Source organism: Rhizopus delemar, genomic scaffold (genome assembly GCF_000149305.1).
Source record: "Rhizopus delemar RA 99-880 supercont3.4 genomic scaffold, whole genome shotgun sequence".
Lineage (NCBI taxonomy): Eukaryota > Fungi > Mucoromycota > Mucoromycetes > Mucorales > Rhizopodaceae > Rhizopus > Rhizopus delemar.
Window position 1 is genome coordinate 1143157 of NW_027137830.1, and position 25448 is coordinate 1168604.

Consider the following 25448-nt stretch of genomic DNA (forward strand, 5'->3'; position numbering starts at 1 on the left):
CATTACTATTTAAATCACCCAAATCGTGGTTTTTTCGAATTTTTGAAACAGTTCCAGTACTAACACCAGTCTTTTTTGATATTTCTTCACCAGAAACTCCTTCCTTAAGAAGTTGAACAATTCTGTTCTGAATGTCATTGCTAATTGGTCGCATGTCACTTAATTAGGTAATGTTAAAAAAAAAGAGCAAAAAAAAATAAAAAAATGTAAAAAACAAAAAACTTTTACAAAAAACATTAATAAGCCACACTTTTGTGACGTTTATGATGGTTTTTACGACATTAACTTCAGATTTTTTAAATCTCACAAAACCCTTCAAGTGTGTGCCTGTTTTTAAAATGCTATTACTCCGCGGTCATTACATGAAACTCGGAGTTTAAACATTATCCAAGTACCCTACCGTCGTGGCTTTCAGATGATATATGGCATGCTACCAATTGTTGTACTTAATACTCGGTGACAAGCAAAAAACGAAAAAAACCAAAACACTTGAAGGGTTTTGTGAGGCACTGTATCAACCATTTGCTGGTAAACCTCTGAATTTACTACCCATCGTAAGTTTGAAACCCATATCAACCACTGTTTTAGTTATATGCTTCTACATAAATAATTGCGCACGTAGATGCTTATCTGCAAAGTCCAGGTGGTTGGATGTAAAGCATCGCCTGGTCTTACACAGTAATACTTGACACCATCCAATGCCCATATACTAATTTTCACTTCATCTAAAAAGACCACTTGTCGCCATGAATCAATATACTAGCTGTGGTACTTCCTGGCCCAAGCTAACTTTCGTTTCGTATGCTCTTTTGTCAAAAATTGCTTCTTTTTTTCAGCTTCAATTGGAAGTTCATTGGTTTTAACACATTAACTGTGGAACTATGCAACATAGAGGGTCCAGGTTCCAATAGCAGTCGATACGCATCTTTGGCTATCTGTAGCTGTCCCCTAATGATTTGGATTTTCATGTAATTCTTGGTAACATCAGCCACAATTAGTGGTCTACCCATCTGACTGCTTGAGATATTGACCTTTAGCTTTTTTGTATATCGATAAACAAGTGATGGGAAAATATGGAGTTTGGCGTAAATATCAGCAAGTGTCCTGCTATCATGCAACACAGACTTCATACCATCTTAGCTACGAGATGATGAAACAGATGGCATTTTGTGTAAAAAAGTATGAAAAAATAAATTGAGGATAAGTGCGGAAAAATTGATGAAAACAATCCATCTATTTACATCAGAATAATATAAAGGGTAACACATTTCTAGCTGAGAATGACTTAACACTGGTTTCCTTAGAGAAGCTCGTTGATTTTTAAACAGAATGATAAGTAGTCGTTTTTTGAATATATAAAATTGTGAATCCGCAACATAGCCAATCAGGTTTTTCCAGCTGTGCTTTAAACAGGAGAGCGAAATTGAAGTATGTAGCAGCCACGACATTAGTCTAAACACCATATGAATTTATAGGCGCAGACTGGTCTAGGTAAGGAGATTAAGCTGAAAAAGTGCGATTTCTGGAAAGGTTGCAACAGTTTTTTCACCTACTGTATTTAATAGAACATGTAAAAATAACATAAAATTTTTCAAGCCTGAGCTTTAAAAATTGTGCCCTAGGACAAAAAATAGTGTCCTTGAAAAGATATAATAAATGTTAATTGTTCTAAAATAAGAATTCCCCAAAAACCTTTCAAGTGTACGTCTGTTTTTACAATGCTATTACTCCGCGGTCATTACATGAAACGCAGTTTTTAAATATTATCTAAGTACCCTGTCACCGTAGCTCTTAAATGAGGTATGACTTACTGCCAGTTGTAGTGTTCAGTGCTCGGTGACAAGCAACAAACGAAAAAAGCCAAGGCACTTGAAGGGTTTTGTCGGGCACTGTATGTACCTCCTTGCTCTCCTGAATATGTTCAATTGAGTAATTTTGGTTTGTTTCTGAAAGCAATATCAAAAAAGAACAAGCGCTGGATGATGAAACAATAACGACAAGAATTGCAGATGCTTTCAAAAAGGCCTTGCATAGTGACCTACAAGGATTTTGCAGGTATTACGTGTTGTATAATGGTAAAAATAATAAAGAAAAAGGTAGAAACAAAGATCGAGAAACAGTTTGAGTACTTTTTGAGACTGATCTTTATTTCAGTTTAAGTTTTAGTAAAAATTATTCTAATTGAAGGCAGGTATTTATATCTTATTGAGTGAGTGGCTTGATATCTTCTATTGTTATCGTTCTTCTAATATTCAGGTACTTTAGCAAGTGTTATCTATAATTATGATTATGAAAACTTTTCATTTGTTCTTTTGTATGTCTGTCATAGATTATCTTTTATTCTGTGAATTCCTCACTGAATTGAATAACGTTATTTTACGCGTTATTTCAATTATATGAAAGATTAGCAATATTCCTGACATTGGATTGGATTTGGTTATTTTAGTTGATACTTCTTCTTATCAAAGAACTCTCATGAATACAATGCATATTCTAAAAGAACATGTTTAATTGGAATTGATCGTATGATCTTATTTAAATAAACTTATATTTTATTTTATTTTAATTATGATCTTGTATTAAGACTTATATTTATTAGTGTCAACTACAATCAGTTACTGTTCTATAACATTACGCATCCAAATTTGATGACTGTCTCGACTGTAAGCGCATTCAACAATCTTTCGCACTTTATGCATACAATAGTGTTCGAAATTTTTTGCTTGGTGCGGTTTTTTTTTTTTTTTTTTTTTTTTTGCAAAAAGTTTGCTAAGGTTTCCACATAGTGAGCTTTATTTTTATTTCACCACATCCTATTTCTAAGTTTATATCGCCAATACTTGTATGTATGTTCCCATTAGCCTACATATATACCGAGTCGCCTTTAGCAAATGTACACCCTCGAGTTAAGTAGTGCAACGATATACGTACATACAAAACAAAGCTTTTTGTAGTCTCAATATATTATATATCACCAAACTTCATTAAATATAACTGTTTGCAAATAGTACACTTAGTAAATATAGCTAAAAAGCTAACGCATACCGCACAAAAATATAGAATTTTAACAAATAAGACTGAAAGCTTGTAGTCCGTATTTTTTTTGTATTTTATACGCCCATGTATGGTTGACGATTTGCAATCAGCCAATGAGTACATAGTTTCTGCTACTGCAAGTAAGAGCACCAGGACAGCGCTTTGAATCTGTGACCATGGAAATATTCACATATGGACATAATCCCTCAATAATGAAGAGCAAACCCAACGGTTCCTATTAAAATATTAAATTTAATCGGTCGGAGTTAAATGTTTAATACCTTTTGTGCAAGAGTCACTTTATGGTTCCTATTAAGTCGGACCCTATTAAGATTTTGGTCCCTTTTACCTTTCATTTTTTTTTGAAAATTTGACATGAGCTCTGACGAAATTTTCGACGCTGTAGTAGAACAACTCAACAATATCCAACGTTTTCATAAATTGACTGCAGAATGTCTTCTTCTTTTGGAAGAATTCAACAATCTTTGTGAAGAGGAAAGCCAGTATCTCGGTTCAGTCCCTGGACATAAGGTTGTTAATCGAGATCGTGTAAGTGGTCATCGTCGGTTAATGGCAGATTACTTCTCGCAATCACCAACTTATGATGAACGCACCTTTCGCCGTCGCTTCAGAATGCGTCGAAGCCTGTTTCTTCGTATTCTTGAAGCTATCCAGGAAAAGGATCATCGCTTTAAGCAAAAGTACGATTCTGCTGGTGTAGCTGGATTTTCTCCTTACCAGAAAATGACTGCTGCTCTTCGCCAGCTAGCTTATGGTTACTCGGCTGACTGCGTAGATGAATATCTTCATATGTCAGAAAGCTCAGCGATGATGTGGTTGAAGCTGTTTTGTGAGGCAGTGATATCTGTCTATAAGGATGAATATCTGCGTCGTCCAAATGCCGATGATATCAAGCGTCTCTTGGCCGTTGGAGAGGAAAGGGGTTTCCCGGGGATGATTGGGTCCATCGATTGTACCCATTGGGTGTGGAAGAACTGCCCCACTGCTTGGCATGGTCAGTACATCGGCAAAGATGGCTCCCCAACCATCATTCTTGAAGCTGTTGCTTCCTACGATCTCTGGATTTGGCATGCTTTTTTTGGTTCACCTGGATCCCTGAATGATTTGAACGTTTTGGACAGGTCTCCAGTTTTCAACGAAGTAGCCCAAGGCAAAAGCCCTAAGGCAAACTTCGTTGTAAACGGCCATAATTACGACTATGGCTATTACCTTGCAGATGGGATTTATCCCAAGTATGCTGCTTTTGTGAAGACCATCCCTTGCCCTATCACTCCCAAGGCCAAAGTAAGTCTAATGGATGGGTTAGATATTTATTTCGTGTTTATTTAAATTTTTTTTTCATAAACTTATTTAGATCTTTGCCCAAAAGCAGGAAGAGGCAAGAAAGGATGTGGAGCGTGCCTTTGGTGTTCTTAAGGCAAGATTTGCGATAGTCCGGGAAGCTGCAAGGCTATGGAAAAAGCCCGATTTCTGCAATATAATGCAAACCTGTATTATATTGCATAATATGATCATTGAGGATGAGAGAGATTCTGGTCTCTCTCAAGTAGTGGATTATGACGGTGTTGAGCTTCTGTTCGAAAGAACTGAAGATGTCTCTGCTGGATTTGAGCAGATGAGAGCGCGATTGCGTGGTGTCATGGACAGACAAGCCCATAACCAGCTCCAAGAAGATTTGATGGAGCACATGTGGGCTAGATATGGCAACCAACCTGCCAATAGTTAATTAATAAATATCTTTTTTAAAAAAATGCGTATCATAAACAGTAGCAACATAATATTCGAAAGGGAAAATGAGTAGCAAAAAAAAGTAGAGGACATATGAAGGCTTTAATTATCTTTATTCATAGATAAGCGCTTTTGCATGTACATGCTTTGCAAAGCTCTATAATATTCCACTTTGTCGGGCGCAACAGTGGACAAATCAATTGCCATAATAGCAAGCTCATTCTTCAGCTCAAGAGCTTCAACCAGGCCTTTGCTAGAATTAGCAACCTCACTTCCAGCACCCACAATGTTTTTCATCATGTCATTGATTTTTTTCTTGATTCTTCAAGAGCTTTCCCCTTCTTTCTTCCTTCCGGGCGAGAGTTTCCTTGGACTGTCTCTTCTCCTATGTCCTCCACGTCGTCACCGTCAGCTGATTCTAAGGCTCGCTTCGTACCTTTTGCCTTGCGAGGACTTTCTTTGATATTACATATCCACTTTTCGTGCGTGGATAGTATTTTGTAGCAACCCTTCAGCTTGAATTCTTTTTTTACGTCATCCAGGTAGAATAACTTGGCTTTTTCAAACTAATTCAACAATTGTTAGTTTTGTCTTCAGATGTAGTAAATTAGAAAATTAAATTCATACAATGTCTTTCTCGTTGAATCCGCTTGGGTTCAAAGCTTTCGCTTGAGCAAATTTACCACAGAATTTGGTCACTTCCTTCTTGATGATTCGCCAGCGAGATTCCAAGTTGATGGCGTTTCTTTGCCTTTCAGGTTCACGAGCCTTGAAGTCTTGCAAAATACGCTCCCAGAGGGCTTCGTATTTTTGGTCACTTCCTCGGATAGGATCCTCAGAAGTGGATACCCAAGCTTCGCACAACTTGATATCGTCACCCTTACTCCAGTTAGGAGTACGAGGTGACCTAGTAGCAGCAGGAGATTGGGCAGAAAGAGCAGTGTTTTCAGTATTCATTTTTAAAAATTTCATTAAAGTGGATGAAAAGAGAAAAAACTTACAATTATTAGTAACGTTCAGCTCTATTTATACTAAAAAATCAATCGGATATCAACTGTTGTCTTAATTATTTAAGATGAAACTGGATTAAACACGTTTTAAGACAACATATAAAGTGAAAAAGTAAAAGACTCGTCATAAATAGGTTGTTTGTATGGTTTACATAGAATGTTACACGAAAATTAAAACGTCTGAAAATTCCTGTTAAGTTTAACCACTTTGGACAAAAATTTGAGGCTTTTTAACTTTAATAGGGCCGCTAATAGGGACCGTTGGGTGACAATTTTTTGATTTCGGGTATTAAAGTTAATTTAATAGTGACCGTTGGGTTTGCTCTAAGTGAGTGTAGTATATCAGGTTACGTTTTTAGGTAAGGGCAAAAGATAGGTCCCGGAAATCGTTGGTCCCAATTAAGCTCCGATCTGCATGAATTTCCGCATACACATTTTTGTACCTTGTATCATCTTTGATGCCAAGTTTGGTAGGATTTCAGTCAGTGCATCAGGTTCTATTGGCCATTGAATTTGCCTAGCCTACCGCTTAGATTGTGGAGTTAAATAATTATCTGAAGTTTAAATTTAATAAATCATCTCTTTCTTTACTAAGCTATTGTTACACATACACTTTCCACTTTACATGGTGAGGCTACCAAGCTCAATAATTCATTACTAAGAGGTCAAATCAATTTTTATTCACTTCTGCGACTAAACGAAGGCGCAGAGATCATTTTTTTTGGCGACGACGTCTATCAACTAACTCGTTTCACAGCATCGAGTCATTTAATTCTACTTCTAACTCAACCACAAGCACAGATTCTTATCACACAGCACCCGAATATTTTTTCACTATGTCAGGCATAACTACTAGCCCTAACTCGACCTCTTCATCAACGGTCAACAATGCAACACTCTCAGATTTCAGTCAATAGCTCATGCATGAAAGGGCAAAGACTATACCTGTTGCTAAACGCGATACAAACATGAGTATGCGTATTTGGTTATCAAATTTCGAAATGCAAGCAAAAGTTCAAGGCGTAACAGACTTGGATCTTTGTGGTATACACATTTCTCATTAAATGCCTACCCTCATTCAACAATGGCTCCCTACTTTAGCACCTGATATTCTTGCGTCGTGGTCTCTACTCAAAGAAGCACTAATTGCTCGCTTTGGTGTGCCTGCGGATGTAGATAACCAACGACTATTGAAAGACTTAAAACGATGCAGAAAAGGAGCTAACGAATCTATTCGTTTACATGCAACAAAATGGGAACATCTGCTTAATTTGATTTCTGATGACTATACCGAAGATACTAAGATCAATCTTTTCATTCAATCGTTAGATAAACCAGAAACTAGGTTAGCGTTGATTGCAATTTAAGCTGCACTCAAGCTTGATACAATTACTAAAGTCATACAACAAGCGATTGAACTCGAAGTCAAGGCAAAATTAATCGATCAACCGGAAATCTTGGAGACAACGCCCATGGATGTAGACAATTATCAAAGAGTTCAAGGTCACTACTCAAAAAGGTCTAACAAGGGTAATAAAAAACCGAAATCATCTGATCAGTTTTCCAAACCTAATAATACAGTGGGTCAAAATACCTCACAAATCTCAACACTTTTTGACGTTATAGTCTTCTAGATTACTCAATAGCTTTTGTATCTTTCTCAAACTTTGCGCAGATGTTGTACAATAAGTGGAGTATATTTGCATAAAATTTCCGACAACGGAAATTGAAAACTGAGCGAATAAGCAACTATGAACTGGAGGCGGTCTATTTGTGAGGTATTTTGACTTTCATCAATTATTTCTTTTCTCCGCCATAGGTCATTTCAAACAATGTTCCTGCAAGTTTTAGACATTTCCCGGTTAGCGCAGTCATCCCGGAACATAAAATTTAAATTTTGGAAAAGGATCGATTATTCTTTCTTTCGCTAATCCGTAAGTAAGTTTCCATCTACTGCATCATCTATCCGTCTGCAAAAATGCCCAAATCCTTAGCATACGAAACTCAAATGGACATCAAATCAGCAATAGAGCATGATGTATTGACTGATGTTACTGCAAAACGGTTTGGAGTGCATCAAAACACTGTTATCAACCATGCAAATAAGTGGATGCCTAACCGGATTCGCAAGAAAGATGGCAAACAGCATCTTGTAAGCGACATCACTCGTCGACTAATCAAGCGAGAGGTCCTAAATGACTCATTAAGGACTACCAAGGAGGTCCACCTGAAGTTCGAAGAGTTGTGGCATTCTATGTCGTTCCAATCCGCTGTTAATGTTTTGCGTTCTGTGGAGATCTTTGCTGGGATAAAAAAGAAGAAGCCTTTACTCACTGCACAGCACAAGAAAGCTCGATTAGCTTGGGCTAAAAAGCATCAGTATTGGGCCATTCACGACTGGCGACGTGTCATCTTCTCGGATGAAACCAAAATTAATATTTGGGGCTCGGATGGCTGTAAATACTACTGGAAGCGTAAAGGAGACCGTCTTCAGCCTCATCACATTGAAGTTACAGTGAAGCATGGTGGTGGTGGTATCATGTTGTGGGGCTGTATAACCAGTGAGGGACCCGGGTATGCATGTCAGATGTATGATGGCACCATGAATTCAGAGGTATACCAAGAAATCCTTGGCACAAGCCTTAAAGACACGCTCGGGTGCTATGGCCTAGATTGGAAATCATCCATTTTTCAACATGACAACGACCCAAAACACCGATCAAAGTCTACAAAACAGTATATGGAAGATACACTACCTCAAAAAACTGTTCATTTTGAACCGCCTTTTACACATTTCGTACTGAATCTGCTTCGCATAATCTCCAATCAGCACTCGACATAAGCCATTATGAAGCACTGCTTCTCAGCTATTTATTACACTGTAAGCATATCACGTGCTATGCGTAAATGCTGGAAAATATCCAATCAAAAATCAAAATCAAAATGAACAATTTTTTGGGTTTTTTGAATATGAACTAAATTTACGCCTATGTTCCCAAATAACATAGGACTAACTCGTGACTGCTATCATAATTTTTACCCGTGACTACTTCTGCTATTCCAAGGCAGCCCTGGTCGAATTTGGTTTTTTTTGTTTTCCCATTGTAATCTCTCATTGCTCCATCTCGACATTTCAAGTAGTGGTAAATTGCGAAATTTCAGAAACCCAACGAAATGCAATTATTTCCGCTTTAAGAAGAGGAAAGTCGTACGATGCTATCAGCAACGAGTTACATGTTTCTAAAGGGTCTATTTCGAACATTGCGAAAGAAGTAGACCATCACTCCGTATTGCAAGCAGGTCGACCCAAGAAACTTAACATATACGACGCGCGCCTTGTATTGTGCAGGTTCAATGATAGTGTGTACAAGACCGCAGAGCACGCTGCCAGAGACTTAAGGGGCTTAGGTTCGGATATTTGCAGCCAGACTATGCGAAACCTTCTTAAAAGCTCCAAATTTAAATCTCGACGAAAACCAACAGCTCTTCCTTTAACGCATTCTTCCCAAAAGGCGCTCCTTCAGTTTGCCAAGAAGCATATAGGTTGGACAAAGGAAGGCTGGAAAGGAGTAGTCTTTAGCGACGAAACGAAAATTAATTGTTTGCGTTCAGATGGTAAACAATGGACTTGGCTACAAGAAGGAAGGCCTCTGCAGGATCACAACGCCAACCAAACTTATGAGCATGGAGACGGTAGTATACTACTTTGGAGCTATTTGACAGCAGACGGAGCTGGATATATCACTCAAGTGCTCGGAGGTTTAGATTCAGAGCTGTATTGCAAGATTATGACGGAGGATATGCTCTCTTCATTAGAAGAATACGATATGTCAAAGGATGACATTATATTTCAACACGATAACGATCCAAAGCATACATCTAGACTAACACAAAAATGGTTCGTAGATAACAAGATGCAGCTACTGGATTGGCCAGCATATTCACCTGACTTAAATCCTATAGAGGATTTATGGGATTACTTAGAAGTCTGGCTGTATGCTTATGAAACTGCACTCTTAAGTATGAAAGAACTATTTGAACGGGTTGCAGATATTTGGTACAATGAAATTACAAAGGAATACTGCGAGCAGTTCGTATGCAGCATGCCGCAAAGACTACAACTTGTTTTAAAAGAAAAGGGCGGTGAGATTAATTATTAGCTAATAAAATAAAAAATGTCGACAAAAACCCAAAAAATTGTTCATTTTGATTTTGATTTTTGATTGGATATTTTCCAGCATTTACGCATAGCACGTGATATGCTTACAGTGTAGTAAATAGCTGAGAAGCAGTGCTTCATAATGGTTTATGTCGAGTGCTGATTGGAGATTATGCGAAGCAGATTCAGTACGAAATGTGTAAAAGGCGGTTCAAAATGAACAATTTTTTGAGGTAGTGTAACAGTATGTGTTATATTGATGACTGGCCATCCCAAAGTCCTGATTTGAGTCCAATCGAGCATATATGGCATCATCTTAAGCTGAAGCTAAGCATGTACTAAAATAGAGCAAAAAGCATGCACGAACTATGGCAGAGAGTGGAAAAGGAATGGGATTCCTTTACAAAAGATCAGTGCTTAGAGTATATTGACAGTATGCCAGAAAGAATAGAAGCTGTCATTGCTGAAAAGGGCGGATCAACTAGATATCAATAAAGTCAAAATACCTCACAAATAGACCGAGCTTAAGTACAGTAGGTCACAAAACTGCTGCAAGGAATCCATTTTTCTTGGTTTTTGTAGCGCACATCCTGTTATAATGGCACAAACTGCCTCTGTTCCCACACAGTAAATTTCCTACATGTTGTGAAAAGTTTGAAAGAGTTTAAGCCCTATTGGATAAGTATTGAAGGAAGTAAGAAGCGCGCAATTTGAAAAAATGAAAATTTTCACAGAATAAACTTATTTATTAATATTTAGTTGGTCCTCCTTTTCCATTAATAATCTCTTGAGTTCTTTCCGAAATGTTATCTACATGTCCTTGGCAAAGATCTTTATGGAAGTCATTTCATATTTCATCAACTCGCTCCCAAAACACATCCATGTTCTTTGCTCTATATCCGTAATACTTGAATTTCAACCTCAATTGATGTCCTACGTGCTCGATTGAATTTAAGTCGGGGATCTAAGTTGGCCAATAGTTAACATAGCTCTCTTGGTGACTACATAACTAGGCTATTGTAGATTATGCCTTGTGCTTTGTGTTATTATCATGCTAAAACTAAATGTTGGACCAGTCGAAATTGTAGTACTTCGTAGTATCACGAAGCGTAGTGTTCAAAATATGCTGGTAAACACCCGAGTTCAAGTTTCCATCGTAAATTTAGCAAGCATATCCTGGTCCTTCAGAGATTATACAACCCCAGGGAATCATTTTGCTAGCTCCGTGATTGATTGCAAAATCCAGGTCATGATGTTGAAGAAGGTCACTTGGCCGTTTCCAATAGTGATCAGCATCATCAAAGCCCTATACGTTGATCTTGGTTTCATTAAAATAAACGATTTGTTGTCATTCAACCATTGCCCAATCCTGATGCTCCTTGTTCCATTCTAACTGATGCTACGTATGCACTTTTGTCTGAAATGGCTCCTTTTTTTCTATCAGAAAATGGAACTCCATTGATTTCAGTATGTTAATTTCTGGCTGGTATGAGATATCATAGCCAAATTCAATCAGCTCCAGGTATACCTCTTTGGAAGTCTTTAGAACCCCTTCCATGACTTTTCTTTTGATTAACCGCTTCATCACTTTGGAGACTATTGCAGGTCTATCACATGAGCTCACTGTCCTACTTGAAAACAACGTTATAAAGTATCTACTAACAGTTGATTCATGTAATCCAGTCTCCTTAGCAATATCATACTTTGATGTGGATCCGGTTAATGTCTGTTTGAGATCGTTTGCTTTCTCCTCTGACAGTCATTTATGCATGCAATTGACGAGAAGGTAAAAAAGAGAAATGATTTAAACAAGGGAATATAAAATTTAAAATAAAGGAATTGTAAGCACTCTTAAATACAGATGGCATTCTAATCACGTCAAAAGTGAGAAAAGTTGTGATGGCAACCGGTTGGGTCGTATTAAATTTCATTATTTCAAACATGTGTAAACAAGTAAAAAATACCGGATGTTTAAAATACTACATTTAGCAGTATCAAATTCCACCAATAAACATTGCCCATATCCGAAAGTTGACGTATAAATGCCCTTTTTATTGTGGCACAGACAGTCAAAGTTTGAGATACAGTAGTGGACAAAACTGGTGCGCAAAATTTTTTTTCAGCTTTTAACCACTATTACTTGCTCACGATAATTGCGATAGCCATGAAACTATATTAGAAGGAAGATATACTAGCTATTGTAATTTATGTGTATTCCTAGCATGACATTGTTAAAACTGAGCGAGGAACATGCTTTTTATTTATAAAATTTTATATTATCTAAAAACCGCAAAAGTGGCTAAAATCTAAGACTTTGTATAATCATCTCATCTCTTGATATTATCGAATATTCTTCTTGGCATATGCTAGTGGTATACGTGTATATCACTTTCAATAAAAGAGCCCAACTCTTTAACTATTCTTTTCCAAAGATAACCTACCCTTTTTGGTCTAGTGTCGTATCGTCATAGCTTTGCCTTCAATTGCCACCGGACATGCTTAAGAAGGCTTAAGCCGGGATTAGTGATGACTAATCCTTTAGCACAGAAGCCCTGCTATCAAATATTGATTTTGTGGCATGCCTTGGCTTGTGCTTTGTGTCATTGTCATGCTGAAACGAGAGATTACGATATTTTAGACCACTATACCCTAGGCTTTTGTGGTATGTAGTAGGCGAAATACATGTGTATATCTATGACTTTATTACAGCATAGTATACTTGACACAAATATCCTGGTCCTCGATATCTAATACAGCCTTAAAATGTAACAGAGCAACCAGTATGCTTCATTGTTTGATCACCGTGAAAAGATCGCTAAGGTTGCTCGACTTGCTTTCAATATTAATGTATACTATCTGCACTCATAACATTCATGTTTTTTTCATTGCTAAATATGATGGACTTCCAGCCCTCTATAGTATGCGATGGTTTGTCGCGATACCACTTTCATTGCTTTTTCTGGCTTATACAGCTAATGAAAATCTTCGATTCCTTAGTTCCAGACTCAAAACCTAGCTTCCTACAGTGCCTTCTGACTGACAGTTTGCTAATACTGTATCCTAAGGACCTCAAAAAGAGCTGAGCATCAGAAACTGTGCGTAAAGGTTCTTGTCGAAACTTTAGGCGGATGATTGCATTAGTTATTTTGCTGACTACGACCGGTCGACTACCACGGTCACAAGCCTTGATGTTCTTGTCTTCCTTTCTTATCCTGTTGATTGTCTATTTGGAGATTCCTGCTACCCTAAAAAGATCCGCTGCCGTACGAACTAAGTGTATTCGAAACCTCAGAGCTTCGCTTTTACAGTTGCTTATTTTTTTCAGCATATAAGGCAAGTACTTTGTTATAGTGAATAGGGTAAAAACAAAAGGGGGAATTCAATGGGAAATACAAAATAAGCATGGGTTTATGTATTTTTCAAGAGCTACTAAAGCTCACTAATATACTGTGAAATATGAAAGCAAACGGGAGAGATATGAGGAAAATTGAAGGAAGGCTAGACAAGTACTATATTTTTGGTGAAAACTGACATATTCAAAAAATCAATAAAAATGACCTTATGCCTGAGGGATGTCCGACACAGTTCCCGTTTACATATCATATGTATATTTTAGACTGCCTTTCAGATGGCATATGTCACAAAAGTCGCAGACATATGGCGGAGATGCAATACTGATTTTCATTTTTGTGCACCAGTTTTGTCCGCTACTGTAGATACGGAAATACCAGTGCAAGGAGACTCGGATGAGAGCATTTGACCATGTTACTCCTCATATCCCTTCCAATTAACAAGTCATTAAACTCGACATCCGTAGCTTGAGGATTGATGTCATCATTGGAAAATAGAGTATTGTTTGTCCATCCTTCTGCCACGCCTACATGTTTCTTGTTTTGAATGATGTGATAGTTGACCAACTCGTAAGTAAGTTTTGGGAGTTGGCAAGGAACAATTAAGGGTTGTGTTCTTTGTAAAGCCGAATAGGCAGCAACAACCTTGTCCTTATTAATTTTAGCTGGATGATCACGTTGATAGAATAGGCCAAGTGTGCCTCCGTATGCCATCTCTGCCAATTCATAGCTGGGAGTAGTAAATATTGCACCTCTCATTTCATAATGACCGATTACCCCGTTATATAGAGTTGATTTCCTTGTGATTTGGGACAAGAGTCTAACTGGAGATAATACCGTCTTTTCACGATAGTTCAGGTTTTCTAGTTCAGCTAACATATCGCCTATCAATTCAACAAAAATAAATACAAATAATATGTTGTGATTATGTTAAATACCCACCGGGATATTCAAACTTCAAAAATTTATCCTGTGGGCACTTCACATGCCTACTGCAGACCATATATTTAACTTCTCCTCGGATTTCCTTTATTATAGGCGTTAGCCTCCAGTCTAAACAAGGCAATTCTGAGTGATTGCCTATATCTCCGTATTTTTGCTCTTCTGGGTAGAGCATTTTCATACAAACACAGCAAAAACCATCTGGCTTTTTCATCATAAACTTTTGGAATTGTATGATTTGTTTTTTTTTTTGGATATTTGTAAAAGTAGAAAAATTTCTATCTTCAACTCTAAAAGCAAAAAACATGCTTAAATTTATGGAATATGATAAGGGTTGGTAAAAGAAAAGAAAGAGGTTACAAATTTAATAAATTTTTTAATTTAAAAAAAAAATTAGACACCACTAGAGGAAAATTTTGACATAGTAACATCGTCGCCCCTTCTTCTCCTGTAAGGGGAGGTAAAAGTTTCCTGGGCCTCCTCCTCAACCTCACCAATTGTAGAAGCATCGAAAGGTATGTTTTCATTTACAATTCGTTCAAATTTTAACGAATCGTTTTCCCAATCAACAGTTGGAACTTTTTTGTTCCAAGAGTACTCGATATCTCGGACAAAATGAACTTGGGGGCGATGGCTGCTACTCCCTCGGTGTCTTTTACTGAGGGGGATTTGCTCTACTACTTGGACAGGGCATAGCTTCTCTGCCCCAGTGAGGGTACCATTGTCACCTAAAGAAAATGTGTCAAGCTTAAAAACTAAAATGGTAATCCTTTTTATTTTCTTACAGAGCTCGTCATGAAGGTTAATTAGTGCATAAACGAAGGCCTCCTTATTCAAATTTCTTTGCTCGACAACATTCTTATTGTCGATATGTTCCCATACATATTTGAACAAGAGATATTGTAACTTTTTGTGTTTTCTATTATCAAAGTCCTTTGCCTTCATCTTTCTAGCATTAGTGGCAATAACCCTATTGTTATCGTCGACCATTGCAATTGGTCTAATTGCATTCATGTTGATACGCGTACTACAGAATGCTCTGGTGGTATTATTGAAGGTGAAAGCAGAAGAACTTGCAAGCCCTATAATTAACAGCATAATGGAAATAAGAAATCAGATTGTCGCTGTGCTGCTATAATGTATTACCAGTAATCTTGTGCCTCGTAGCCTCACGAAAATAGTTTATCATATAATGCATCAGGGCAAAGTTGGATGTAAATAGCTTGAATCTTGTGCCGGAGTCCAAGCATTTAGCCTCCATACTTATTGTTTTACTTATAACCCTAAAAATTACGGTATCAGGAACCACCAGAGCATCAGTCAATTCTCCAAGAAACATGTTGTATAGGCGTATTATTTTTGATAACAATTTTGATCTTACTATTGTAGCTGTATATATATATTTAAAATGGTACATAATTTTCATGCAAGTAGACTGGATCGCAGATCGCGAATTTTACATGATCATGACCTTCTAATCATGATTGAGAGTCGCCGAGAACGAGGTACAATATATCTCCTTTATTAGTGCCATCTTTCAAAAGAAAAATGCTTAGGGTGATCATCTTTTAACACAAATTATTGCATAATTAGATTATATACGGAGTCAGATTATTCCAAGTCCTAAAATCTTACAATAAATACTATTTTTTACAGTAATATTGAAGAGAAAAAAAGAATTGCCAGGTTATTTTTAGAATTTGCTCATTCAAAAACTAGGAAAAAGACAATTTTTTGAACCCACAACAAGTAACCAACGAAATTTACGGAAATAACAGTTTTGTAAGGGGTTCTTAAGTATGAAAGAAGATCTCTTTAGAAAAAGAGAACCATCCAACGGCCTATACACATTCATGGCTTTATTCTTGGATGCGACCGCAAAGATTCTAAAATTCGTTGTAATAAACGATGTCTCAAAGAAAGGGGGTTCATTCAAAGGCCACTGCTCCTGCATGGCTTTACTCTTTGATACGACAGGAAAAAATTCAAAGTTCGTTGTATAATCTTTAAAGCTTCGGCCATAAGTCAATTGTTAAATCAATATCTAGGTAACAATTCTGCAAAAAAAAAGAACAAAAAAAGACAAAAATAAATAAGCTGCATAATTTTTTTTATATATAAGGAGCCGAAGCTCAAGTTTATTAATATGACGATTAAGATCGAGTCTCAGATTTGTTTTTAGGGTTTTAAATTTTTGGAGAGTTAGCTCTTTTTTTTGGGTTTTGTGTGTTATACATAAAGTTATGAAAGTAGAAAATGAAAATAAAATAAAACAAAATTAAAATTTGAGGCGAAGTTAAACAAAAGACCAGTGTGGAAGTGCACGGTGTGAGCAGCTTTTTTGTACAAGAGTTTCGTGATGTAGTTGCCGAGAAAATTTCTTAGAACTGTTGAGGATGACAGAAGTTTGAATAGGAATATTATCAAAAATGAACGCCCAGTGAGCGCGCCAAACAGAAAGCAAGGTGTGACCGATGATCGCAGCAGAGGAAATATCAAAACTGGATGAGGATATGGGAGGGAAATTCAATTGGAAGAGAGCATGAGCGACGGAAAAGGAGGAGAAGCATTGCGTTGGAAAGTGCGCGTTCCACATGCTTTGCCAAACAAGCAGTTTTGGAGGGCACAGATAAAGAAAGTGTTCCAAAGTTTCTTCTTGATCAGGACAATTTAAGCAAGTGGGAGACGGAAAGATAGACGGGAGCAGTCTATGAAGGTTGGATCTAGTAGGGAGTTTGTGGTGTAGTAGTCGATAGCAAACATTCCTACAAGAGTGAGAAAGGGGGATTTTCCAGAGTTGATGCCAACCGTCTGGAGTCAGAAGAAAGAGGACCTTTGGACCACTGTTCGGAAGTATGCATAGTCGGCGGAATAGTACCGAGTTAAGACGCCGAGAGTCATCAACAGTAATCAACTTGCGGCTGAAAAGAAAAGGAGAGGCATCAACAGCAGAGGTGAGATCTGGTGTGAACGGGTGGGTTCCGAGACTAGCATATTGCACAGGGATGAATGGACGAACCAAGAAAGGGGCCAGAAGAATGTGATTTTGCCGCACTAGACGAAGGAATTTCCTGGAAAGATATGGATGTACATGGAATTCCATGGCAGTTCGAGGACGAAGAAGATTGGAATCGATGTCTCTGATGTACGGCGAGGATAGACTGAGCTGTCGGAGAGATCGAGTCAAAGGCGTGTTGGTAACAGTGCGAAGGCAAGCAGAAACTGGTAATTGCAGACAGGTATTGGCAGAAGGAACCACTTGCTGATAATCGGCAGGAAGGATGTCTATCGCACCAAAAAGTAAAGCAAAAGGACTATCCAATCCACGTAGACTAGGAGGGCGCAGATCTGAAAAGAGAAAGGACGACCTGTAGTCGGCGAGAGGCCACGTATATGGAGATGATGCCTGTAGATCTTCTAGGCAGTGGAGCAAATAATCGGCAAGGCGAGCCAGGACAATAGAAAAACGGATACCTTTGGACGTCCAAAAGGTTGCTAACGGGCCTACGGGAACATTGCTGAGCAGCGGGGTGAGCCAGCGTAATTGCAGTGCTCCTTGTTGTACTCCAGGATCAAGTACTTCTAGACCGCCAGCGTGACGTGGAAGACACATGGTGGAAAAGCTAATTTTTGGAAACATACAGTAAGTCAGGAAGGAAGACATTACCGACCTCACTTGACCGAGGAATTGTTTAGGAACAGTGGTTAGTCGGAGGACATGCCATAGTTTGGAAAGGATGAGCGAGTTCAAAATCGTCACACGACCGCGAATAGATAGCGCCCGTTGTGAATGGATTTGACAAGCCTTTTGTATCTTTTCCAATAGAAGCGCGAGGAACCGATTCCGTTGGGAGGTGGATGAGCACAGTGGAAATCCAAGATAAACAGCAGGCAGAGAAGAAGTACAGTCATGCCATTGGGTGATATGGTGCGCCAGGAGAGGACCCCGCCAGATTGAAGAGGTAGCGATACTGGCGCCAGAGAGAGAAATGGCAAGAGTCTTGTGATAATTGACCTGTGCATTAGAGGCACGAGCGTATAGAGACAGATGGTCTAGAAGAACGTTCAAATCGGTAGGGTCTTTGAGAAAACAGATGACATCATCCGCGTAGCACTATGGCGCAAAAAATCTCCGCATAACGCTTATTTCATCCATCCATCAGCAAAATAAAAACGCTAAAAATGTCGAATTTAGCGAAATTTTGTTGCCTCTGTAGGCAATATTAACACGAGAACTAGCATATTAATGCTTGGTCGAGCATAATTAAGGCCGAGGAGTTTGAAAACAAATTCAATATAAGCTCTCAAACGCTTTCACACAACAATGTAATTGGATGAGGCAGACTTTAGTCATTCTGTACATCAGCAGAGTATGGCTACGTTTAAGCATGTATATCCAGTAAAATGGGCAGGTTTATTATTGTATAGGGTAGTATAAATGGACAAATTTAAATGATTTAATAATGCGATGCTTTATTTATTTGATTATATATTCAATAGTGTACATTTTTCATTTAATATGCACTTGAATAAAAAAAAAAGTAATTAAAAAAAGTAATAAAAAAAAGTAGTACAAAAAAGTAATAGAAAAAAGTAATAATAGAAAAAGTAGAAATAAAGAAAAAGGAATAATAAAGAAAAGGAATAATAAAAGAAAAGAAATAGTAAAAGAAAAGGAATAAAGAATGAACAGAAATAATACATAAGTCATTACTTACCTGACCTCGACATCCCAATCAATGCAATTCGTTTAGCAGTTTTAATTACATTCAACAACCTTCATTGCAATCTACATTCAACAGGATGATTAATATTTAAATATTTGAAATTTTATTACTATTTACCAAGATTATTTTTCTTTTTTTTTATCGTGATGAATAATTGCCTTATGCAACAATTGTTACTTTTTCTCAAGTCCATGCTCATATACTCTATAGGGTTTCATAATACTCTATCATCATTGCTGTTATCATTGGTATCATCACAGTCAATTCATACACAATCTTCATTGCAAAATAAAACAAAATATCAAAATCTAATAAATAAAGAACATCAGTTAATAAAAAATAACAAGCAAACAAATTATACCTTTTGTCTTGTTCAAACATACTATCTATACAATATGTTTTTAGTCAAAGTTCGATCTATCTGAAGCCGCATAGAGTATAATTTTACCTAATATGAACAGCATACACAATATGAAACCATACACCAAGCACAGTATACAAAAGCAGAGGATGAGTAGTTGCGACAAACCGGTCTACTGTATGATATGATACTGATTATACATCTAGGTTGCACACTACAAAGAGTCAGTGAGATGTCAATGTAAGAAACGGAAAGAAATACAAATAATGATATAAAGAAGAGCAAGGGTTATTGCATGTTGTAATGTAACCATAACCAAGTTTTCTTTTAATTAGTGAACCATTTGTTAAAAACATCTTGACTAAATCACTCACAATATTTGAAGTAAAAGAATACTAGAGCTTACTATAAGCAAAGATAAAAAAAAAAGTTAAAAAGAATGAACATTCAACAACTTTATACCCATGCAACAAAATGATTTTTTTTCTTTTGCTTGTGATGAGTTAACTTTTTGGGTTGATTTAGTTTTGGCTATTTTGTTTTCAAGACATGGTGCATATCAGCAATAGTTAAAAGTATCAAAAACTGTTAACAGAGTAGAGTAATGACAAAAACGCAAAAAAAAAAAAAAAAAAAGAGCCATGAAAAAAAAAAAAAAAAAAAAAAAAAAAAAAAAAAAAAACGCTTTAAATTCATGCAAGTTTATTTCGTTGAACTAACGTCGTAGGACCAATAACATTGAAGAATAGCAAAGGCAAATAAAAAAAAAGAGAAAGAAAAATAGTTTATATTACCATTGCGAAGATTTAGTCATGACGAAACAATCCCATATGGTACTCACAATTAAGAATTTAAGGAATGAACAGTTTTTTTTTATTAAAAAGAAAAAAAGCATAGCAAAATAAAAGAAAAATGAGCTTTATACTTAACTTTAGCCTAGAGAACAATTGTCTCTAATATCTACAGTTTTATATTAACCTCTTCTTTTTCCATAAGTATTTGTGTTTTACTATTATATTTTCTAAACCAAAGGTTACTTGCTATCTACAAATGTATATTGCAAGATATGAACCAATGTTTGTTTACGCCCTATATTAATTCCCACTTTTTTGTTTGTTTGTTTTTACCTACAATACTCCAGAAATGATAATGCACATGCATTAGATATACGAATCATCTCTAATCAGCATGGCTTCATACAGAGCCATTGACTAATTAGGTAGTATTAATCAGCTAAGCCAGATAGACAACCTCAGGAACCATGATCTTCATCTGATTTCTATACTAAATACACAGTATTCTGACAAATTTTAATTTAAATGGTAGTGCACTGAGAAGTATAAATACCTTTGAGTTATTATTATACAGTGGCCGTCAAAACTGGTCGCATGTTTTCATATTTTGCCTATACGCACTATCTTCTTCTTCATTTCTTAGTCTATAGCAATGAAATATACTTCATTCGAAAGAGCAAACTCTGGACAATTATATGGTAACACAGACATCACAGTAGAGCCAGTATACTGGTAGTAATTGGCACTTAAAGTCCGATGGTACATGCGACCAGCTTTGACGGCGTTTGTAAGTAACATAATATAGTCACAAAAATGTGGCTTAATTATAATTTTTTTATGTTTTTTCTTCTCTTTCTTCTTTCATCGTAATATTATTTACATGTAAGTGTTTTTTTGCTAAATTGCAGCACGCCATTAAGACATTATACCATTGCAGATCCGACATGCGTGCAATTTCAAATGACAAAGTAAACAGCATCTACTCATTGCTGAGATCCAAGAAGTCAAACAGCAAAGTAGCGAAACAAGTTGATGTTAGTCGTACCACTGTTCAGAAGTACCGCTCATCTCTTAAGATGAGTGGAAATGTTAATGAAGCTGGTCGGCCATCTCTAATTAGTCAACGCATGGTGAACTACACTAGGTGAAAAAATAGGGACAGCCTACCCTAAAATAATCTTTAACTTTTTTTTTCTCCTCCACTCCGTACGACATCCAAGCCATGCCTATAGAGCGTAACCTTAGGTAGTGAGTATTACGTTTCCCGCATATAAAACTAATCAGGATAGCATATGGTGGAAGAAAAGAGGAAATAGTTGCAATAATTTCATAAGCGTTATATTATAAAATGGGTAGTATTTATTTAATAACGAGTAAATCTCCCTTTTGATTTGATTACCGCTGCTCTGCGATCAGGCATGCTATCAATATAACTTCTACAAGCATCTTTATCTAGCTTGTTCCATTCAACGTCAACTCGTTCCCATAGCTCGTCGATGTTTCTTGCCTTTCGTTCATAAAGACATAACCTAAGTCTCAGCAAATGCCACACATGCTCTATAGGATTCAGATCCGGACTGTTAGGTGGCCAATCGGTAATGTACCGGACCTTGTTTTGTTGGAGCCATGACATTGTTGATTTGGACTTGTGCTTTGGGTCGTTATCTTGTTGAAGGTAAATGGTGCGCTTGTTCATACCATAGTACTTCAGCGTTTCCATGTACAGTAGGTGGAAAAATGGTCCGGATGTTTTTAGAATATTCACAAATAGTACTGTATCTTTACCAAATCTCAATCAAATTAAACGAAACAAAGATTATTTTGAAGAGAAATCATTACTTTATTTGTAGTAAAGATTTGATACGTCACACAAAATTTCAAAGAGAGCCACAGGAGATCAAACATTTGAGCAACATCCGGACCATTTTTCCGGGTGTCCCATAATATCTGTTAATAGTCCGTATATCCCCCTTTTGCTTGAATAACAGCTTTAATTCTATCCGGCATACTGTCTACATACTTTCTACAATCATCTTTTGTAAAGGTCGCCCATTGTTCTTCAATTCGACCCCATAGTTCATGAACGCCTTTAGCCCTGGTCTCATACGTACAGTGCCTCACAAAACCCTTCAAGTGTTTTGGTTTTTTTCGTTTTTTGCTTGTCACCGAGGATTAAGTACAACAATTGGTGGCATGCCATACCTCATTTGAAAGCCACGATGATAGGGTACTTGGATAATATTTAAACTCCGAGTTTCATGTAATGACCGCGGAGTAATAGCATTTTAAAAACAGGCACACACTTGAAGGGTTTTGTGGGATTTTTATTTTATAACAATTTATATTTAGTATGACCCCTTTTTGCATTGTAAACTGCTTTAATACGTTCAGGCATACTTTCTATGAGTTTTTGGCACTCATTCTGAGTAATTGACTCTCAAACGTTCTCTACTCTTGACCATAACTCAAGCATTCCGTCAGGCTGCTTTTCATACTGCAATAAGCGTCTTTTCAGAATTGACCAAAGATTCTCAATAGGATTTAAGTCTGGAGAGTGAGAAGGCCATCTTAATACAGTAATATTATTGTTGTCCAGCCACTCAGAGACTTTTTTAGCAGTATGGATACTAGCATTGTCTTGCTGGAATATAATATCTTCTTTTTCAAGATCATACCAATCAATCGTTTTCATTAACTCATCTTCTAAAATACCAATGTAAAAGTCAGAATTAATGCTTCCCTTGATATTGGATAGGTATCCAACACCATGCCATGTTAAACAGCCCCACAGCATCAATGAGCCTCCTCCATGCTTGATCATATGCTGAACCTGAAAGTCTTTTAACTTATCGCCATTGGTCCAAGTCCATTGTAAACCATCTGAACCAATTCTATTTACTTTAGTTTCGTCGCTGAAAATTACTTTTTTCCAATCGTCGATGGTCCATGATAGATGTGCACGGGCAAATTCATATCTTTCCTTCATATGGTGCTTCGTCAAAGGTAGGACTTTAGGCTTATGAATTGCTGCATAACCTGAATCTTTTAAAAAACGTCGTATAGTCTGTGCATTGATATTTTCACCATCTTCCAACAGCTTTCTAGCAGCATCTGAAGCATTTTTGTAATTGCCAGAGTTGAAATTTCGCAAGATTCGCCGACCTAGTAATGTCGATATTAGGCATGGTCTGCCTCCATTAGTTTTTAAATCTCCCAAATCGTGGTTTTTTCGAATTTTTGAAACTGTTCCAGTACTAACACTAGTCTTTTTTTGTTATTTCTTCACCAGAAACCCCTTCTTTAAGAAGTTGAACAATTCTGTTCTGAATGTCATTGCTAATTGGTCGCATGTCACTTAATTGGGTAATGTTAAAAAAAAAGCAAAAAAAATGTAGAAAAATGTAAAAAGCAAAAGACTTTTACATAAAACATTAATAAGCCACACTTTTATGACGTTTATGATGATTTTTACGACATTAACTTGAGATTTTTTAAATCCCACAAAACCCTTCAAGTGTGTGCCTGTTTTTAAAATGCTATTACTCCGCGGTCATTACATGAAACTCGGAGTTTAAATATTATCCAAGTACCCTATCATCGTGGCTTTCAAATGAGGTATGGCATGCCACCAATTGTTGTACTTAATCCTCGGTGACAAGCAAAAAACGAAAAAAACCAAAACACTTGAAGGGTTTTGTGAGGCACTGTACTTAATTTTAGCTTCAAGTGATGCTAAATGTGTTCAATCGGGCTTAGATCTGGGACCTGAGCAGGCCAACTGTAAATAGAATTGCTGTCGAAGTTGTTTTCTTCAAATCAAACTTTTGTAACCTTCGACGTATGTTTCGGATCGTTATCCTGCTGGAAGTAAATGTTTTTAGGATCATAATTGTAGTAATTTAGGGTGTCCATTAGCGTTGTATCCAATATATGTACATAATCCTCTTTCTTCATTGTTCCATCATAAATACCACAAGCATACCCAGGACCATCGTATGTAATACAACCCCACATCATAACGCTGCCTCCACCTCCTTTTACTGTCAAGTCAAGATGGTTGGATCGAAGCTTGTCATCAGGTCTCTTCCAGTAGTATTTCACACCGTCTGGTCCCCAAACGTTTACTTTAGTCTCGCCAGAGAATACCATACAACGCCAATCATCTTTTGTCCAATCCTTGTGGGCGTTGGCACATGCAAATCGCTTTTTCATATGAATAACCTTTAAAAACGGCTTGTGCTTCTTGATACGGGCCTGGAATCCCATCGATTTTAAAAGTTTTAAGCAAGCAGAGTAGTCAATTATGCATTTAATATCACATAAATATCGTTGTACATCCTTCTCCGTCTTTAATTTACCTGTTATGACTGATCGTCCGATGTAGGGCTTGGTAGTAGCAGTAATTTCGGACTTACGGCCTGATTTAATGGGCCTCATGTTTGAAAACCATCTTCGCTTATAGTCACTGATAGTGCTTTTCTTGACTCCAGGCACTCGTTCTATGATTGACGAGTAGGAGTGATCGGATTTGAGTAAGGACTTGATGTTATTTTCTACATCGAAAGGCAAAGAGCGAACCATGTTTATATAAAACAACAGTAATAACGAAAGAAGAAGAAAGTATGCTAAATCAGCAAAAAAATGTAGATATTTATATTTTTTTTGATTATTAATATGAATCTAATGTATTATTAATCATCTAAGACAAAAGTGGCGGCTTCTGAGTCAGTAGCACTGAACAATCTGGGAAATTAAAATTCTTTGGGGCACCCGGAAAAATGGTCCGGATGTTGCTCAAATGTTTGATCTCCTGTGGCTCTCTTTGAAATTTTGTGTGACGTATCAAATCTTTACTACAAATAAAGTAATGATTTCTCTTCAAAATAATCTTTGTTTCGTTTAATTTGATTGAGATTTGGTAAAGATACAGTACTATTTGTGAATATTCTAAAAACATCCGGACCATTTTTCCACCTACTGTAAGTTGTTCCAAGAATATGCTGGTACACCAAGGAGTCCATGGTACCATCGTATACCTGGCACGCATATCCTGGTCCCTCACTGGTTATACATCCCCACATGATCAATTTACCGCCACCATGCTTCACTGAAAGATCTATGTGGTGTGGGCGAAGAACATCACCAGGCTGGGTCCAATAGTATCTGCAGCCATCAGATCCCCAAATGTTGATCTTCGTTTCATCGGAGAACACTACTTGATGCCACTGTTGTATGGACCAGCTTTGATACTTTTTTGCCCATGCTAACCTCTGCTTGCGGTGGTTATTAGTTAAAAGAGGCTGCTTCTTTTTACGCCTAG

General features: G+C 37.1%; 10 protein-coding genes across 10 annotated transcripts; 4 read left to right on the forward strand and 6 right to left on the reverse strand.

The window, feature by feature from the left end:
- Nucleotides 1-3411: 3411 nt before the first annotated feature.
- Nucleotides 3412-4783, forward strand: RO3G_05937 (uncharacterized protein; the record flags this gene model as incomplete). Its single annotated transcript, XM_067660527.1, has 2 exons — nucleotides 3412-4341; nucleotides 4412-4783. 2 exons carry the CDS (start codon nucleotides 3412-3414, stop codon nucleotides 4781-4783), a joined length of 1302 nt encoding a protein of 433 aa, XP_067516628.1.
- Nucleotides 4784-5406: 623 nt separating this feature from the next.
- Nucleotides 5407-5742, reverse strand: RO3G_05938 (uncharacterized protein; the record flags this gene model as incomplete). Its single annotated transcript, XM_067660528.1, has 1 exon — nucleotides 5407-5742. The coding sequence occupies one exon, from the start codon at nucleotides 5740-5742 to the stop codon at nucleotides 5407-5409; it is 336 nt and encodes a 111-aa protein (XP_067516629.1).
- A 2031-nt stretch (nucleotides 5743-7773) lies between these two features.
- RO3G_05939 (uncharacterized protein) lies at nucleotides 7774-8637 on the forward strand (the record flags this gene model as incomplete). The annotated part of the gene is made up of 1 exon (XM_067660529.1): nucleotides 7774-8637. The coding sequence occupies one exon, from the start codon at nucleotides 7774-7776 to the stop codon at nucleotides 8635-8637; it is 864 nt and encodes a 287-aa protein (XP_067516630.1).
- A 589-nt stretch (nucleotides 8638-9226) lies between these two features.
- RO3G_05940 (uncharacterized protein) lies at nucleotides 9227-9955 on the forward strand (the record flags this gene model as incomplete). Its single annotated transcript, XM_067660530.1, has 1 exon — nucleotides 9227-9955. The coding sequence occupies one exon, from the start codon at nucleotides 9227-9229 to the stop codon at nucleotides 9953-9955; it is 729 nt and encodes a 242-aa protein (XP_067516631.1).
- A 597-nt stretch (nucleotides 9956-10552) lies between these two features.
- On the forward strand, nucleotides 10553-10903 carry RO3G_05941 (uncharacterized protein; the record flags this gene model as incomplete). Its single annotated transcript, XM_067660531.1, has 2 exons — nucleotides 10553-10581; nucleotides 10714-10903. The coding sequence occupies 2 exons, from the start codon at nucleotides 10553-10555 to the stop codon at nucleotides 10901-10903; spliced, it is 219 nt and encodes a 72-aa protein (XP_067516632.1).
- Nucleotides 10904-13661: 2758 nt separating this feature from the next.
- On the reverse strand, nucleotides 13662-14063 carry RO3G_05942 (uncharacterized protein; the record flags this gene model as incomplete). The annotated part of the gene is made up of 1 exon (XM_067660532.1): nucleotides 13662-14063. The coding sequence occupies one exon, from the start codon at nucleotides 14061-14063 to the stop codon at nucleotides 13662-13664; it is 402 nt and encodes a 133-aa protein (XP_067516633.1).
- A 576-nt stretch (nucleotides 14064-14639) lies between these two features.
- RO3G_05943 (uncharacterized protein) lies at nucleotides 14640-15585 on the reverse strand (the record flags this gene model as incomplete). Its single annotated transcript, XM_067660533.1, has 3 exons — nucleotides 14640-14974; nucleotides 15032-15328; nucleotides 15522-15585. The coding sequence occupies 3 exons, from the start codon at nucleotides 15583-15585 to the stop codon at nucleotides 14640-14642; spliced, it is 696 nt and encodes a 231-aa protein (XP_067516634.1).
- A 1321-nt stretch (nucleotides 15586-16906) lies between these two features.
- RO3G_05944 (uncharacterized protein) lies at nucleotides 16907-17859 on the reverse strand (the record flags this gene model as incomplete). Its single annotated transcript, XM_067660534.1, has 2 exons — nucleotides 16907-16954; nucleotides 17125-17859. 2 exons carry the CDS (start codon nucleotides 17857-17859, stop codon nucleotides 16907-16909), a joined length of 783 nt encoding a protein of 260 aa, XP_067516635.1.
- A 4706-nt stretch (nucleotides 17860-22565) lies between these two features.
- RO3G_05945 (uncharacterized protein) lies at nucleotides 22566-23114 on the reverse strand (the record flags this gene model as incomplete). The annotated part of the gene is made up of 1 exon (XM_067660535.1): nucleotides 22566-23114. The coding sequence occupies one exon, from the start codon at nucleotides 23112-23114 to the stop codon at nucleotides 22566-22568; it is 549 nt and encodes a 182-aa protein (XP_067516636.1).
- Nucleotides 23115-23944: 830 nt separating this feature from the next.
- Nucleotides 23945-24709, reverse strand: RO3G_05946 (uncharacterized protein; the record flags this gene model as incomplete). Its single annotated transcript, XM_067660536.1, has 1 exon — nucleotides 23945-24709. One exon carries the CDS (start codon nucleotides 24707-24709, stop codon nucleotides 23945-23947), a length of 765 nt encoding a protein of 254 aa, XP_067516637.1.
- Nucleotides 24710-25448: the final 739 nt, after the last annotated feature.